At 41.0% G+C, this 15976-nt stretch overlaps 1 protein-coding gene and 1 long non-coding RNA gene across 4 annotated transcripts in view; one reads left to right on the top strand and one right to left on the bottom strand.

Annotated features, from left to right (window-relative positions):
* LOC134807812 (uncharacterized) overlaps positions 1-9613 on the bottom strand; it is a 30648-nt gene extending 21035 nt beyond the window's left edge. Inside the window, exons 1-2 of the long non-coding RNA XR_010149093.1 lie at positions 9466-9613; positions 2833-2895 (exon numbers count right to left, since the gene is read on the bottom strand). This is a non-coding gene — a long non-coding RNA (uncharacterized LOC134807812). The remainder of the gene's footprint in view (positions 1-2832; positions 2896-9465) is intronic.
* The window catches only part of POLE4 (DNA polymerase epsilon 4, accessory subunit), a 190092-nt gene continuing 183469 nt past the window's right edge, over positions 9354-15976 (top strand). The window contains exons 1-3 of one of the 3 annotated variants that reach the window (XM_003309069.5): positions 9354-9626; positions 10075-10159; positions 10836-10877. In XM_003309069.5, coding sequence (XP_003309117.1) covers positions 9417-9626; positions 10075-10159; positions 10836-10877 — 337 coding nt within the window. In that variant the 5' untranslated portion in view covers positions 9354-9416. The remainder of the gene's footprint in view (positions 9627-10074; positions 10160-10835; positions 10878-15976) is intronic. The other 2 variants (XM_054677973.2, XM_054677972.2) reach the window with 2 other exon arrangements.

Here is a 15976-nt window from a genome sequence, read left to right as displayed (position 1 = left end):
AAACACACCTCAAGATATTATCCAAGAGAACTTCCCTAACCTAGCAAGATAGGCCAACATGCAAATTCAGGAAATACAGAGAACACCATTAAGATACTCCATGAGAAGATCAGCCCCAAGACACATGATCGTCAGAGTCTCCAAGGTCAAAAAGAAGGAAAAACTGTTAAGGGCAGCCAGAGACAAAGGCCAGGTCACTTACAAAGGGAAGCCCATCAGACTAACAGCAGACCTGTCAGCAGAAACTCTATCAGCCAGAAGAGACTGGGGGCCAATATTCAACATTCTTAAAGAAAAGAATTTTCTACCCAGAATTTCATATCCAGCCAAACTAAGCTTCATAAGTGAAGGAGAAATAAAATCCTTTACAGACAAGCAAATGCTGAGGGATTTTGTTACCACCAGGCCTGCCCTGCAAGAGCTCCTGAAAGAAGTACTAAATATGTTAAGGAAAAACCAGTACTAGCCACTGCAAAAACACACCAAAATATAAAGAGCAATGACACTATGAAGAAACTGCATCAACTAGTGTGTAAAATAACCAAATAGCATCATGATGACAGGATCAGATTCACACATAACAATACCAACCTTAAATGTAAATGGGGCAAATGCCCAAATTAAAAGACATAGACTGGCAAATTGGATAAAGAGTAAAGACCCATTGGTGTGCTGTATTCAGGAGACCCATCTTATGTGCAAAGACACACATAGGCTCAAAATAAAAAGATGGAGGAAAATTTACCAAGCAAATGGAAAGCAAACAAAACAAAACAAACAAACAAAAAACAAAAAAGCAGGGTTGCAATCCTAGTCTCAGACAAAACAGACTTTAAACCAACAAAGATTAAAAAAGACAAAAAAGGGCATTACATAACAGTAAAGGGAACAATTCAACAAGAAGAGCTAACTATTCTAAATATATATACACTGGATACAGGAGCTCCCAGATTCATAAAACGAGTTCTTAGAGACCTTCAAGGAGACTTAGACTCCCACACAATAATAGTGGGAGACTTTAACACCCCACTGTCAGTATTAGACAGATCAATGAGACAGAAAGTTAGGAAGGATATTCAGGACTTGAACTCAGCTCGGGACCAAGTGGACCTAGTAGATGTCTACAGAACTCTCCGCCCCAAATCAACAGAATATACATTCTTTCAGTGCCACATGACACTTACTCCAAAATCGACCACATAATTGGAAGTGAAACACTCCTCAGCAAATGCAAAAGAACTGAAATCATAACAAACAGTCTCTCAGACCATAAAGCAATAAAATTAGAACTCAGGATTAAGGAAATGCACTCAAAACCACACAATTACATGGAAATTGAACAACCTGCTCCTGAAGGACTTTGGGTAAATAAGGAAATTAAGGCAGAAATCAAGAAGTTCTTTGAAACGAATGAGAAAGAGACAATGTACCAGAATCATATACAAAAATCAACTCAAGATTGATTAAAGACTTAAATGTAAAATCTAAATCTATAAAAACTCTGGGAGACAACCTAGGGAATATCATTCTGGACATAGGACCAGGTAAAGATTTCATGACGAAGATGCCAAAAGCAGTTGCAACAAAACCAAAAATTGACCAATGGTCAATTAAACGAAAGAACTTCTGCACAGCAAAATAAACTCCCAGCCAGGCATGGTGGCTCATGGTTGTAATCCCAGCACTTTGGGAGGCCGAGGCAGGTGGATCACTTGAGGCCAGGAGTTCAAGACCAGTCTGAACCCCATCTCCACTTAAAAAAAAAAAAATAACTGGTGTGTGGTGGCGTGCACCTGTAATCCCAGCTACTCAGGTGGCTGGGGCATGAGAATTACTTGAACCCAGGAGGTAGAGGTTGCAGTGAGTCAAGATCATGTCATTGCTCAGTGCACTCCAGCCTGGGTGACAGAGCAAGTCTCTTATCTCAAAAAAGCAAAAAAACAAAAAAACAAAAAAAAAAAAAGAAGAGAGAGAGAAAGAAAGAAACTATCAACAAACCAAACAGACAACCTACAGAATGGAAGAAAATATTTGCAAACTATGCATCTGACAAAGGTCTAATATCCAGAATCTATATGGAACTTAAACCAAAAACTACCCAACCTTATTAAAAAGTGGGCAAAGAACATGAACAGACACTTTTCAAAAGAAACATACACACAGCCAACAAGCATGTGAAAAAATGTCCAACATCACTAATCATTAATGAAATGCAAATCAAACTACAAGGAGATACGATCTCATACCACTCATAAAGGCTATTATTAAAAAGTTAAAAAATAACAGATGTTCATAGGGTTGCAGAGAAAAAGGAACATTGATATACTGCTGGTGGGGATGCAAATTAGTTCAGCCATGTGGAAAGCAGTGTAGTGATTTCTCAAAGGACTTTAAACAGAATTACAATTCTACCCAGCCATCCCATTATTGGATATATACCCAAAGGAATCCAAATTGTTCCATCATAAAGACACATGCATGCACTATTCACACAATAGCAAAGATGTGGAATCAACCCAGATGTCCATCAAAGGTGGACTGGGTTAAAAAAAATGTGATACATATGCACCACGGAATACTAACACAGCCATAAAAAGACCAAGATCATATCTTTTGTAATAACGTGGATGGAGCTGGAGGCCATTATCCTAAATGAACTAACACAGGAACAGAAAACCAAATACTGCATATTCTCACTTATAAGTGGGAGCTAAACATTGAATATATGTGGACACAAAGAAGGGAACAACAGATACTTGGGCCTGCTTGAGGGTGGAGGGTGGGAGGAGCATGAGGATAAAAAAACTACCTATTGGGTACTATGCTTATTACCTGGGTGATGAAATAATCTGTACACCAAATCCCCATGACATGCAATTTACCTATATAATAAACCTGAAAAAAAAAGTTGAGAAAGTTTGAGAACTGCTGCCTAAACAATTTATTTAAACACTGAATTGATTAAGAGTAACATTTTCCTTTGTATCTTTTGTTTTTCTCTTTTCTTTTTCTAAACATGCTTTCCCCTTGTAATTAGTTTTTAAGTGCTTAAGTAATTCCTGCATCCCAGGATTTCCATGGACAAACTTATGATACTTTATTTTTGTCTCTTTATTTTTTCCTTTTAAAGAGTCTGGTGATTTTTTTTTTCTTTTTTGTTACCCTAGTATGCCCTCTATTTTCCCTATGATGTATTTAATCATTAACCTTCCAAATATGTGTCTGTATATGTATACATTTATGTACACATATATATTCACGCACAAATATAGATACAATGATGCCCTGTTAAAATAAATAATTCGGAGGCCATTAGGCTGAGATGGCTCCACTGTCTCAGGTTTCTATATGGCCAAACTGAAACCTAACTCAGTGTGAACAGCCATATTGCAGGAAAACAAAGCTTAAGCTTAACCAGTCAGAAACTGTTGAGACAGAATTTTTTCCTTGACCTTGTGGGAGGGAACTGGAGTAGCACATTTCATTCAGCCTGCCACTGGCCACTCCTCATGAGAGGGAGCATGTGAGCAAGAAGAGTGCAGGAACCAAAGTGAACTAATGCTGGAACTGGCCGGTTGCTCCTTTCTGGCGGGAGCAGGCTCTGTGCAGGGCCCTGTAGGAGTGTCCCAGCCCTTGTCCTCTTGGCATTTGGGTTCTTGTCCAGTGTCTAGGAAGAATCAGGTCACACGAATGAATTGAAGGGTAGTGTATGCAGAGGATTTTATTGGGTGATGGAAGTGGAAGTGGCTGTCAGCAGAATGGGGAGTTGGAAAGGGGATGGTGCGAGAAGAAGATCTTTGCCTGAAGCTGCACTGTCTGAAGTTAGCCACATCTGTCTGTAGTCTTAGATGCTCAGTTGCTTCTCTGCTCAGCCACTTGTATCCCTGATGCTCAGCTGCTTGTATCCTCAATGCTCAGCTGCTTGTGTCCCTGACGCTCAGCTGCTTGTATCTCTGACGCTCAGCTGCTTGTATTGCTCTGCCAGTTAAAGTTTTTTTATGGGCACAGGATAGGGGTGTGGCAGGCCAAAAAGGCAACATTCAGGTAGAAAAATGGGTCAGCTGTTTTCAATTAGGGCTGTAGTTCCAGGCTTAATGGTGGGGTTTAACTGAGAGCCCAGCCATTCTGTTATCACTGCCAACTCACCTCTAACTAGGAACTTTATGGCTACTGCTCTACTTTAACCAGTCAAATATTTTCTTTGTCTTGCTTCCTCAAATACTTTATAAAACATTTCCCCTCCCACTGCCTCAGTGGAGCCCAGACCCAGCTGTGGTTTGGCACTACCCGATTCATGAATCACTATCTGCTCAAATCAACTCTTTAAAATTTTAATGTGCCTAGGTTTATCTTTTAACAATACACACGTGTACATACAACACATATATGATTTTTTAAAAAAAAATTCAGAAATGAAGTGATACTGGTTCCTCCACTAACTTATCTCCTGGATAGGACACTTACTCCAGTATGGTAGATGGCAAGCTGTCTCTAATCTTTAGCTTATTAGATAAAATACTTCACAAGTTAAAAGAAAACTTTAGACAAGTTAAATTTTACAGAGTTTAACTGAGCAAAAAATGATTCTCGAATCAGGCAGCCCCCAGAACCAGAATAGATTCAGTGTGATTTTAGGCCTGCCGCATGGTAGGATAACAAGGAAAATGATGTCCAGAAAATGGAAGTGAGGTACAGAAATAGCTGGAATGGTTACAGCTTGATGTTTGCCTTATTTGAACCTGGTTTGAGCAGCTGACTGCCTGTAATTGGCTGAAACTTGGCTATTTCTTACAAGAGTAAGTGACCGTTTTCACATCAAGTTACCTTGCATTTCTCTACATATGAAGAAACCTTTAGGCCAAACTTAAACTATGTAAAGAGACAGCTTTAGGCCAAACTTCACTTAACACACATCATTTTTTTTTTGCATTAATTTTCATCACGTAGCCTTTTAAAGATATTTTTAGCCTTTACTCTATTTGGACTGGAATGCAAACTGTGTGTGCGTGTGTGGCTTTTTGAGCTTTTCAACCTTTGTCTTCCTGTTTCTTCTGCCTTTTTTCCACTGAAACTCAAAAACTGTGAAACGTGATTTCCCTTTCTAACACACCTTAGTGCTGTTCAATACTTATAGTCAGGAAGTCCTGTCTGGCCTTCATAAACTCTTGGTTAGTCATAGTCAAACCAGGGAGAGAAGGACTGCACCAAGTGGTGAGACATTCAAGTGATGAGGAAAAGAAAAGAAAAGAAAAGAAAAGAAAAGAAAAGAAAAAAAAGAACACGAAGGGGAACAAAAAAGGAGAAAAGGAGGAAAGGCAGGGAACATATGAATGAGACAAAATTGGGAAGAAAAGGGGGTTGAAATGAGAATCCTCTGAAAGCCAAGTTGACTCAGCCCTTTCAAGAACTCTTAACTCCTCCTGCCCGTTAAAGGTGTGTGAACCAGAGCAACTCCATCTTGAATAGGAGCTGGGCAAAATGAGGCTGAGACCTACTGGGCTGCATTTCCAGATGGTTAGGTCATTCTAAGTCAGCGGATGAGATAGGAGGTTGGCACGAAATACAGGTCATAAAGACCTTGCTGATAAAACAGTTTGCAGTAAAGAAGCCAGCTAAAACCCACCAAAACCAAGATGGCCAGGAGAGTGATCTCTGGTCGTCCTCACTGCTACACTCCCACAAGCACCATGACAGTTTACAAATGCCAGGGCAACATCAGGAAGTTATCCTATATGGTCTTAAAAGGGGAGACATGAATAATCCACCCCTTGTTTAGCACATAATCAAGAAATAACCACAAAAATGGGCAACCAGCAGCCCTCAGGGCTGCCCAGCCAATGCAGCAACCATTCTTTTATTCCTTTACTTTCCTAATAAACTTGCTTTCACTTTACTTTATGGACTTGCCCTGAATTCTTTCTTGTGTGAGATTCAAGAACTCTCTCTTGGGGTCTGGATCAGAACCCCTTTCCTGTAACATTTTTCTGGTGACCACGAAAGGACTCTAGCAAGGAAACCCCTGACCCAAAGGCTAACTTTGGGTAAGTGGTGGGGTCCAGTAACACCCCCACCATTGTCAACTGTCTTATGTTAATTCAGAATTTAGGTCAATTTAGTACTTAGCTACTTTGCGATTGCTGGAATATAGCTCTTGTGAAGTGTTCTTGTGCACTGTGACACAAGAATCTGGTCATGCTTTTATGAATTTTGTGTGGAGCTTTCCATGAGTGAGAGTGTCCATAAATGTAATCTGAAAAGAACTCAGGACTGAGGCCCTAATGGCGGCTCTGGTTCAATTTTCAGCAACTCATATCCTCTTCTGCAGATTTTAATTCTGGGCCAAGACTCTTATTCTGCTATAGTAGAGTGTCTCTGTGCTAATTCAGGGTTGGGGCTCATTACATGATACCCCAAAGTATGGTACTTTGGAATGCTGAGTACTTTGAACTGAAGAAAATTGGAAAGGCCTCAGAAGCAAGGTCTTTCTGAACTTCTCCTGTCCTGTTTTCCACTGTAAGCCGTAGAAGTTATTACAGTTACTGGCAGCAAATTGCAGCAACCTCGATTCTTGTCTCCTCAGAAGATGTCGACTGAGGGGCATAAGGCAAAAGAAGAGACTGAGGCAAGTTTTAAAGCAGGAGTGAAAATTTCTTAAAAAGCTTTAGAGCAAGAACGAAAGGAAGGAAAGTACACTGAGAAGAGGCCCAAGTGGGTGACTTGAAGGACAAGTGCAAGGTTTGACCTTTTGACTTGGGTTTTTATATGTTGGCATACTTCTGGGGTCTTGCATCCCTTCTTCCTTGGGGTGGGTTGCACCCTGATTCTTCCCTTGGGGTGGGTTGTCGAAATGCACAGTAGCCTGCTAGCGCTGGGGAGGGGAGCAAGTGCAGTGTATTTATTGAAGTTGTAAGCATGCTCACCTGAGGCGTTCTTCCCTTTTTCAGTAGAATGCCCCCAGAAGGTCATATATCAGTTAAATTCCACCATTTTGCCTCTTAGTGTGCATGCGTGAGCCCGCTCGCCCAACTCCTGAGATCTCATCAGGAAGCTCCTGATCATCAGTTTCAGGGTTTTTCTATCTATAGGGAAACTGCCTTTCCCTGGCGCTGGCTATGAGCAATTATTATTTTAGAGAGGCGGTGTGACCACTGTCTGACCATCACCTGATGATCTTCTGACATTCCTGGTGGAGCGTGGGGGCCCTATCCTGCCCTGTTCGTGTCTGACTAGCTACCCACTGTAACATCACCACTCTTCGCAGTGAGTCATGGAAATCAGAATTCCTCTTTCCCAAGGCAGGTCATAGAAACTAGAATTCTCCTTCCTCCAAGCAAGTCGTAAAACCTAGAAAGGTTATTTTCTGCCTTCTCCCTTGAAGACCCTCATTCCAGAAGGGTCCTGCCCTAATACGAGAAGGAATGCTACACAGGGAGGCCAAGAAGAATATGAACAGACAGGCCTTGCTGGGTTTCCCCATTCAGTCTATTACCATTAGATTATCATCATTCCCTTTTTGTCCAATCCCATTTCTTTTTCTTTTTAAGACACAGGGTCTCTCTCTGTCGCCCAGGCTGGAGTGCAGTGGTGCAATCATTGCTCACTGTAACCTTGAACTCCTGGGCTCAAGCAACTCTCCCACCTCAGCCTCCCAAGTAGCTAGGACTATAGGATCACAATACCCAGCTAATTTGTGTGTGTGTGTGTGTGTGTGTGTGTGTAGAAATGGGGTCTCCATCTGTTGCCCAGGCTGGTCTCAAACTCCTGGGCTCAGGCGGTCCTCCTGCCTTGGCTTCCCAAAGTGTTGGGATTACAAGTGTGACCCACCGTACCAGGCCTCTAATCACATTTCTACACAGCGATCCCTTCTTCATATAACCTAAGCATAAAAATAGTTTCCTCTAGGTCTCATGGTCTGCATTTTTGGACTCTCATGTCATGTAAAACTTTGATTAGACTTGTTAGGCTTTTTGTGTGTGTTATAGGAGTGTCAGCTGTGACCCTTAAAATGGGTAAAGAAAGGTTTCACACCTTTCCACTCCTACACCAGTCAGAGTTTACTACATAATTTTGGAACTGAGTGATTTCAGATGTGTTTAATTCAGCTTCATCTTGGCTTCACCACATTCTGCCCTGTGTATGCGACTCAGTAACCACTCTGCACCTCAATTTTTTCAAATAAGGTTTGAAAAATAAGGTTATAATATTTACCTCAATAGGGTATTGTGAAAATTACAGAAGTTATGATTTACATAAATCTAAAACACTTTGAATCATGCACATAGTAAATGTTTAAAGGTGTTCACTATTATTATGATTGACTTAGATTAAACCTATTTTAAATATTAACTGTTTCTCTACGCTATCAGACCTCAAAGTGTGGTGTGGGGATTCATGCGGGTGGGAATTTTCTGGAGACCCTTTTCAGGAGTCCATGAGGCCAAAATTATTTTCTTAATACTACTATGAGGTTGTCTTTTTCATTCACATTCTCTCAAGATGTAGTAGTTTTTTAAGAGCTACCTGAGAAGTGCTAACGTTAGCAACAGAAGCAGCTAGAGAATCCAGTTCTCACATGAAATCAGACATTAGAGACTTTTCTTACTAGATTTAAAAAAAATTACTTGTCATAAAAATGTTGTTTGTTAGCTAGTAACGCATTAGTAATTTTAAATCAATATTTTAAAACTTTAATTCTAATATAGTAAGTATTGATATAACTGACAGAAACAAAAGCTCCCTGGGCTCTTTAACAATCTTTAAGACCGTAAAGGGATCTTGAGGTCAAATTTGAGAACCAAAGCTGTGATGCAACCTCTTTTTGAACAAACGTGGATGCCTCACCACCACAATTTCATCTTTTCTAGCCTCCATGACTTTTTCTTGTTTCCTCTGGCTGGGCTGAATTTCTTCATTTCTGCCTGCCAAAAGCCCTAACCCTCCTTCAAGAGCATCTATAACTGGTTATCCTTGAATTTGGTCCAGATTTCGCTGCCTCCTTGGCACCCTCTTCCACGATGCTGGGCCCTCCAGGGCCGGGCCTCCCTCGGACACGTGCCCTCGTTAGCCTTGGAATATGCACACTCTGTTTCGACGGAGACTCTTGCGAGCCTGGTCTAGATTTCTCCCCTCACCAGCCCGGCACAGGCACCAATGGGAGGTGCCTGGGCTCCACAGGCCCGACGGGGCCAGAGGGTCGCCGGTAGCGTCAACCAAGTGCACGACAGCCCACGGGTGGCTAGGCGCGTGGGAAGAGCCGGAGCCCGACCCCCGCCCACCGGGTTTCCTGGCAGCGCACTGCCGCGTAGGGGCGGAGCCGCGCGCCTACACAGGGTGTGGCCTCAAGCCCGCGCGGGAAAGGGCCTGCGCCGCATGCGCGCGCACAGTCGGCGGCCGCGCGCAGCACGCTCAAGGCCGGGATGGCGGCGGCGGCGGCAGGAAGCGGGACGCCCCGAGAGGAGGAGGGACCTGCTGGGGAGGCAGCGGTCTCGCAGCCCCAGGCCCCAACGAGTGTGCCTGGGGCTCGCCTCTCGAGATTGCCTCTGGCGCGAGTGAAGGCCTTGGTGAAGGCAGATCCCGACGTGACGCTAGCGGGACAGGAAGCCATCTTCATTCTGGCACGAGCCGCGGTGCGCCTGCAGCGCGAGGGCACGTGGGGGTGGGGGAGGTGGAGTGTGGGGCGGGGCCTCGGGGCCTCCCGCGGGCGGGGCTTAGGGCGGCGTGGCCCGGGTTTTGAGATGTGGGCGTGGACCCGGAAGGCGGAGGAAAGGGGCCGGGGACCTATGCGAGTTTTGTTAACACTCCTCCCTCTTGTTGAGGACCTGGATAGTGAATGACTTTAATTTGTATCTCCAGGGCCTCGTACAGAACTTGTAGGAGTCTTTAGTGAATGAGAGAGAATACTGGGAAGAGGGTAGCGGAATGGATCTTCATGAAGTCCAGGACAATCTTAGCTTCCAGAACATTTTCTTGCCCCGAGCCTTTCTTCTCCCTTTCTGCCCCCACCCACAAACCGGAGCCCTCACCTCCTCGGTGTGTTAGAACCCATTACTAAAACTTTGCTTTTTTACTTCACAGGAACTGTTTGTGGAGACCATTGCAAAAGATGCCTACTGTTGCGCTCAGCAGGGAAAAAGGAAAACCCTTCAGAGGAGAGACTTGGGTAGAGTGGCACTGCAGTGTCTGGGGACAGACAAGGGAGGGCTGGGCTGGTTTCCCCTTGTGCAGGTTGAGAAGACGTCACTCTGATCTGAGAGGTGCCACAGCGTCTCTCCCCAGGATGGTTTCTGTTGGCCACAGTGCCAGGAAGCCCTACCTGTAGAGGCTGTCTGCTTGGGGTGGCGGGGCAGTGTGTGAAGGTGTCTGGGGTTGCTATAGCGGACTGGATCCCTTCATACCTTCTGCCAAATTGCACCAGAAAAAGATATTTCTTTTTCACCTAGCAACTGTGGATTTGATTTCTGACTCTTGTCTGGCTGGTAACTCTCACCTGTGTAAGATTTCGTATACCGTATTCTCATGCGCCCTGCGTCTATTGCCACGTTCTTCTCTGACAACTTTAAGAGCAAAGCGAATAAATAATTTAGGTGTAATTTAGGAGGCCCCCAACCCCCGCGTTGAATGGTATTTGCCTACACTTTTCTTACTCTTCTAGGGAGACAGCTAATATATATGAGTTGCTGGTAGAGTAGATATGGATCTCAAGGCAGCAAGGGACGCATCTTATAAATGCCCTCATTTGCCCAAAGCCTCATGCCCTTCACTGCAGATTGTGCTGTTTTCTGACTGACGTCAGCATGGCTGAAGTTAGTCAGGTATCTCTTTTCCTTGTGTTTCAGATAATGCAATAGAAGCTGTGGATGAATTTGCTTTTCTGGAAGGTGAGTTCCCTCTCAGTGGGCAATCATTTCCACCTGTCTTTTGCATGTTGATGTGAAATTCAAAATCTCATAAAACAGATGCCTGCTTCTTGTTTTTGTAGGGATAATTCTCCGTACTTGCTATTAGGATAGAAAAAAGTAACTTGCTAAACCTAGTGAGGTTCAGTTTTCTCCCTTGGGGAATTAAAATTTCTACCTGAAAATTGCTAACCATAAAGAAATAGGAGGGAATATAAAGATCCCAGTGGAGTTAGATGAATTCGAAAGTTCGATTCCTACCTTGATCGCCATCCCTAAATATCAGGCTTGCCTCTCCTTATCATGTTACAGATCAGAAACAATTGTCAACATTTAAAGGGTCACCGCTTGTTCTTTTTTCTTCAACAATCTGTGTGAAGTGATTATTTTGCTGCAATAAGACTTGTACTTGTCTGTATTTTTAGGAGTCATGGATTAACTTGTGTGCTAACTAAATTTTGTCATTAAAAAAGAAAATATTTGAAATACCTAATTTTAGCTACCTAGCCTCAGAGCGATTTCTGCTACTTAATTCTTCAATCTGATCAGCTTACTCTTCACTACACGTATGTAGTCATGTGCTGCATAATAACTTTGGTCAGCCATGGACTGCTCACATGAGGGTGGTCCCATCAGATTATAATGGAGCTGAAAAATTCCTTTTGCCCAGTGAGGTAGTGGTCATAACATCCTAATGAAATACATTACCTTTTCTATGTTTAGATATGTTTAAATACACTTATCATCATGTTACAGTTGCCTGCAGTATTCAGTACAGTAACATGCTGTTCAGGTTTGTAACCTGACAACAATAGGTATACCCTGTAGACTAAGTGTGTAGTAGGCTATACCATCTAGCTTTGTGTAGGTACCCTCTATGGTGTTCACACAGTGCTGAAATTGCCTGAAGATGTGATGCATTTCTCAGGATGTATCCTTGTTGTTGAGCGACACATGTATTTTGATTGAATAGCTTAGCAAAAGCCATGTATCCTTATTCTCCCAGGGTGTTCTCATTACCTCCTTCAAGCCTTATTACCTTTAGAAATATCTTGATTTATTCCACTCTTTTTTACTCCTTTGTTCTGCATCTCCCTGTCAACCTAGGCCCCTGGTCCTTTTGATAGATATTTTTTAAATGTCTTATTAGATAGATAGACTACCATGGCCAGCTCTATGTCTAGACTATTGAGCATTCTTTTAATTTGCAGATTTTTCTTCAGCCTCTCTTTCCACCTACTCATTTTTCTTAAAATTAACTTTTGTTAGTCGTACCTAAGGCAGGCACTCCTTGTGACAGACTTTAAGTTCTGCAGTCAAAAATGTTTGGAGCCTACTTTACCTCTTCATTTTCAATTACCAGCTTTTCAAAGACATGAGTGATATGATCAGATTTGTATTTAAAGTGCACAACATTGCTGCCCTGGGGAAAATAAACTGGAGGGTACTAGGAATAGAAGTGGGTTGGTCTTATGTAGTTTTCCACTCTAGCCTCTATCACAGCATAGTGCTTAGCTTGGATTTTTAATAAATGGCCATTTATTGAATGATTGGTGTGTTTATTTTCATCCTCTGCTTTCATCCTCATTTATCTCTGTAATTGAATCCCTTTGCTCTGTCCTACATTGGTAGATCTGAATGTTAGCCATCATAGCCCCTGTGGATTCAGTCTGCATTATATTATTTTTTACTGGGTAAAATAAATGTTCTTATGTCCTTAGGTGTGTATGGTCTAAGTAAATACATTTTTTTCGTTTTTATAATATATATCCATACTTGAAAATCAAATCGTTACCTAATGGCTTATAATGAAGTACAGCTGCTGTCCACCCACTGTTTTGTTTGTGTTTTGAGCTTTTCTGGTGGTTACGTTTATTTCTAACTAATATGCTTACCCATTGGTTTGTCAGCTGTAGACGGTATGTATTGACTTGCTGCTGTGATAAATGAAGATTTGGCTAACCTGTAGAACCCCATAAATCCCCTGCTGTCTTTCTGATTTTTGGTAGTTGTATCACTAGTTTTAGTTTCTTTACCTTTACAGTTTATATAACATACTAGGATGTCTTTGGTTGTTGTGTCCAATTTTTAATGTATTCCTTGACTCCCCAGTTTGTAAAGTATGACTATTAGTGCACGTATCCCTTTTCCCTTTCTAGTTCACATCTAGCTATCAATTTGTGTTATCTAGTAATTTGACACTGTCAAAGCTAATAACATTTGTATCTTATCACAATTAAATCTTCCATGCTTTATCTCTGGTTGATTGTAGAAGTTGAAAACTAGGACTGTTAACAGTCTTTCTCTACCTTCTCTCTGTCCCTTAATTCCTCATTCAGGTCTCCTCCCTGCAAACAACTGTTACTAGTTTTCTTCTGTAATCTGGATATTTTATGCAAATATGTTTGTATGTGTATATGTATATTCTTTTTCTAAGTCTTATGAAATACAACGTATGTAAAGTGTGTGCTGTAAATGTAAAGTCAATAAATGATAAAATGAACACCCTCGTAACCACCATCTTGGCCAAGAGATAGGGTATTGTCAGCCCCCAGAGTCCCACATATATTCATTCTTCATCATACCTATTCTCATCCCCTTTCCCGACATTACTGTTTCCTAACTTTTTTGGTAATTACTTCCTTTTCTTTATAGCTTACTATGTAAGCATGGATCCCTGAACACTAAGGTTTAGTTTTGTTTTGTTGAACTCTCTGCAAATGGAACCAAACCGTATGCATTCGTTGGTCAACATCTGTCACACAACTGTTTTAAGTTAACACATTTATGAGATTCATCTGTGTGATTGCACATAACTCATTTGTTCGTGTTCCTTGCTATATGACAGTACCACAATTGAACTATTTTAATGTTGATATTTGGGAAACCTTATTTCTCCTATTATAAACAATTTGCTGTGAACAATCTTGTACATATTTCTCTAGGGTGGATGTATATGTGTGTATAAAATATATAATACTGCTGGGACCTAGGCTATATAGAGTATTCGTATCTCCATCTTTGGCAGGTACTGCTGAACTTCCTGTATTCCAATTCACATTCCTACCAGCAGTGCATGATAATTCCCATTGCTTCTCATTCTTACCCACACTTGGTATTACCAGAGTTTTTTATTTTTGACAAGCTGTTATTGAATGTAAGTGATAGTTGCATGTGGTGTTAATTCGTATTGCCCTGATTGTGGGTGACATTGGGCGTCTTTTCATATACATGCCCATGTTTTTTTGAGGGGTGTCGTCTATTTTTCTGTTAGCTATTTTTGTCCTTTTTCTTATTGACTTATAAAAATGCTTGCTGTATTTTATTTCATTTTTATTTATTATTTTTTTTGATGTGGAGTCTTGCTTTGTCATCCAGGCTGGAATGCAGTGGCATGATCTCTGCTCAATGCAGCTCCCCCCTCCATGTTCAAGAGATTCTCACGTAACTGGGACTACAGGCGTGTACCACCACGCCTGGCTAATTTTGGCATTTTTTTGGTAGAGATGGGGTTTCACTGTGTTGGCCAGGCTGGTCTCGAACTCCTGACCTCAAGTGATCTGCCTGCCTCCGCCTTCCAAGGTGCTGGGATTACAGGTGTGAGCCACTGCGCCCAGCCATGCTTGTTATATTTTAGATATGAATCTTTTTTAGTATATGAGACGTATCTTTTCCTACCTTTTCACTCCTTAAAAGGTTGTCTTTTGATACGCATTAAAATATAAAGGTAATCAAATGTATCAATTTTTTTCCTTATAACTAATGCTATTTGTGTTCATTTTAGAAAACATTCCCTACTGTATTGTCATGAAGACATTCTCTATATGCTAAAATCTTTATAGTTTTGTCTTTCATAACAGTGGAGTTGAATTTTTGTGTATTGGGTTGGGGGTCCAGTCTCATTTGTGTTTTCATATTTAGATATCCGCTTGTCCATATCGTCATCTCACTGCTTTGCAGTGCTACCTTTCTTATCAATCAAGGCTGTTTCTGGCCTTTCTGTTCTCTTCCATTGATCTATTTGTATCTCTTTTCCATTGATGGGTAGTCTCACATCAGTACTATACTGTCTCAGTTATGGTAGCTTTATCTGAGAGAGCAGATCTTTCCACCTTGTTTTTTCCTAAGTATCTTTGCTATTTTTGAATCTTTGCATTTTCATGTACATTTTAGAATCTGTCAAATTCCACAAAAAGAGATATTAATTGGGATTGTATTGAATTTATAAATTACTGTGGGGAAGAAACGATATCTTTACAATAGTGAACCTTTCATTTTATAAATATGGTCTACTTTAACATTTATTAATATTTAGTTTTTAATAAATTATTTTACCTGAAGAAATCTTGATGTATTTTGTTAAATGTTGTTCTGTAAGTACTTAATATTTTTGATGATATTGTTAATGGTATCTTTCTAAAGAAAATTTTATTTTCTAAATATTGCTGTATTTAGAAATATAATTGATTTTATGTTAATTTTGCAACCAGCATCTTTCTTAGCTGTTATTCTTAGTTTTTTTACTTAAAAATTTTGTTTTGATGTAGTTCTTAATAATTTGAATGACATATCTGTTGATTTTTGAATTTCTTTAATTACATAGTAGTATATCATCTGCCAATAATTTTGTGAAGTTCTTTCCAATCCTTATCTTTATATATTTTTTTCTTGCCCTACTGTACTGGCTAGAATCTCTAGTACAGTGTTGCATGGAAGTGGTAAGAGCAGGCATTTTTGACTTCCAAGGGAAAGCTTTCAGTATTTACCTAGTAATTATGCTTACTGTAGATTTTATGTAGATTTTTTAACAGATTATGAATGTTGCATCCCTGTTTATAAAAGAGATTAGTCTTTTTTTTTTCATACTGTGTGTGAGCTTCATACAATTCATTGGCAATTATACACTTTTTATCTATTTTTTTTTTTTTTTTGGTGGGGGATGGAGTCTCACTCTGTTGCCCAGGGTGGAGTACAGTGGTACGATCTCAGCTCATTGCAACCTCTGCCTCCTGGGTTCAAGTGATTCTCCTGCCTCAGCCTCTCGAGTAGCTGGGATTACAGGCTCGCACCACCACACCCCG

The sequence above is a fragment of the Pan troglodytes genome, chromosome 12, assembly GCF_028858775.2.
Source record: "Pan troglodytes isolate AG18354 chromosome 12, NHGRI_mPanTro3-v2.0_pri, whole genome shotgun sequence".
NCBI lineage: Eukaryota > Metazoa > Chordata > Mammalia > Primates > Hominidae > Pan > Pan troglodytes.
Note: the sequence above shows the minus strand (reverse complement) of the source record. Positions and strands in the feature narration are given on the sequence as shown.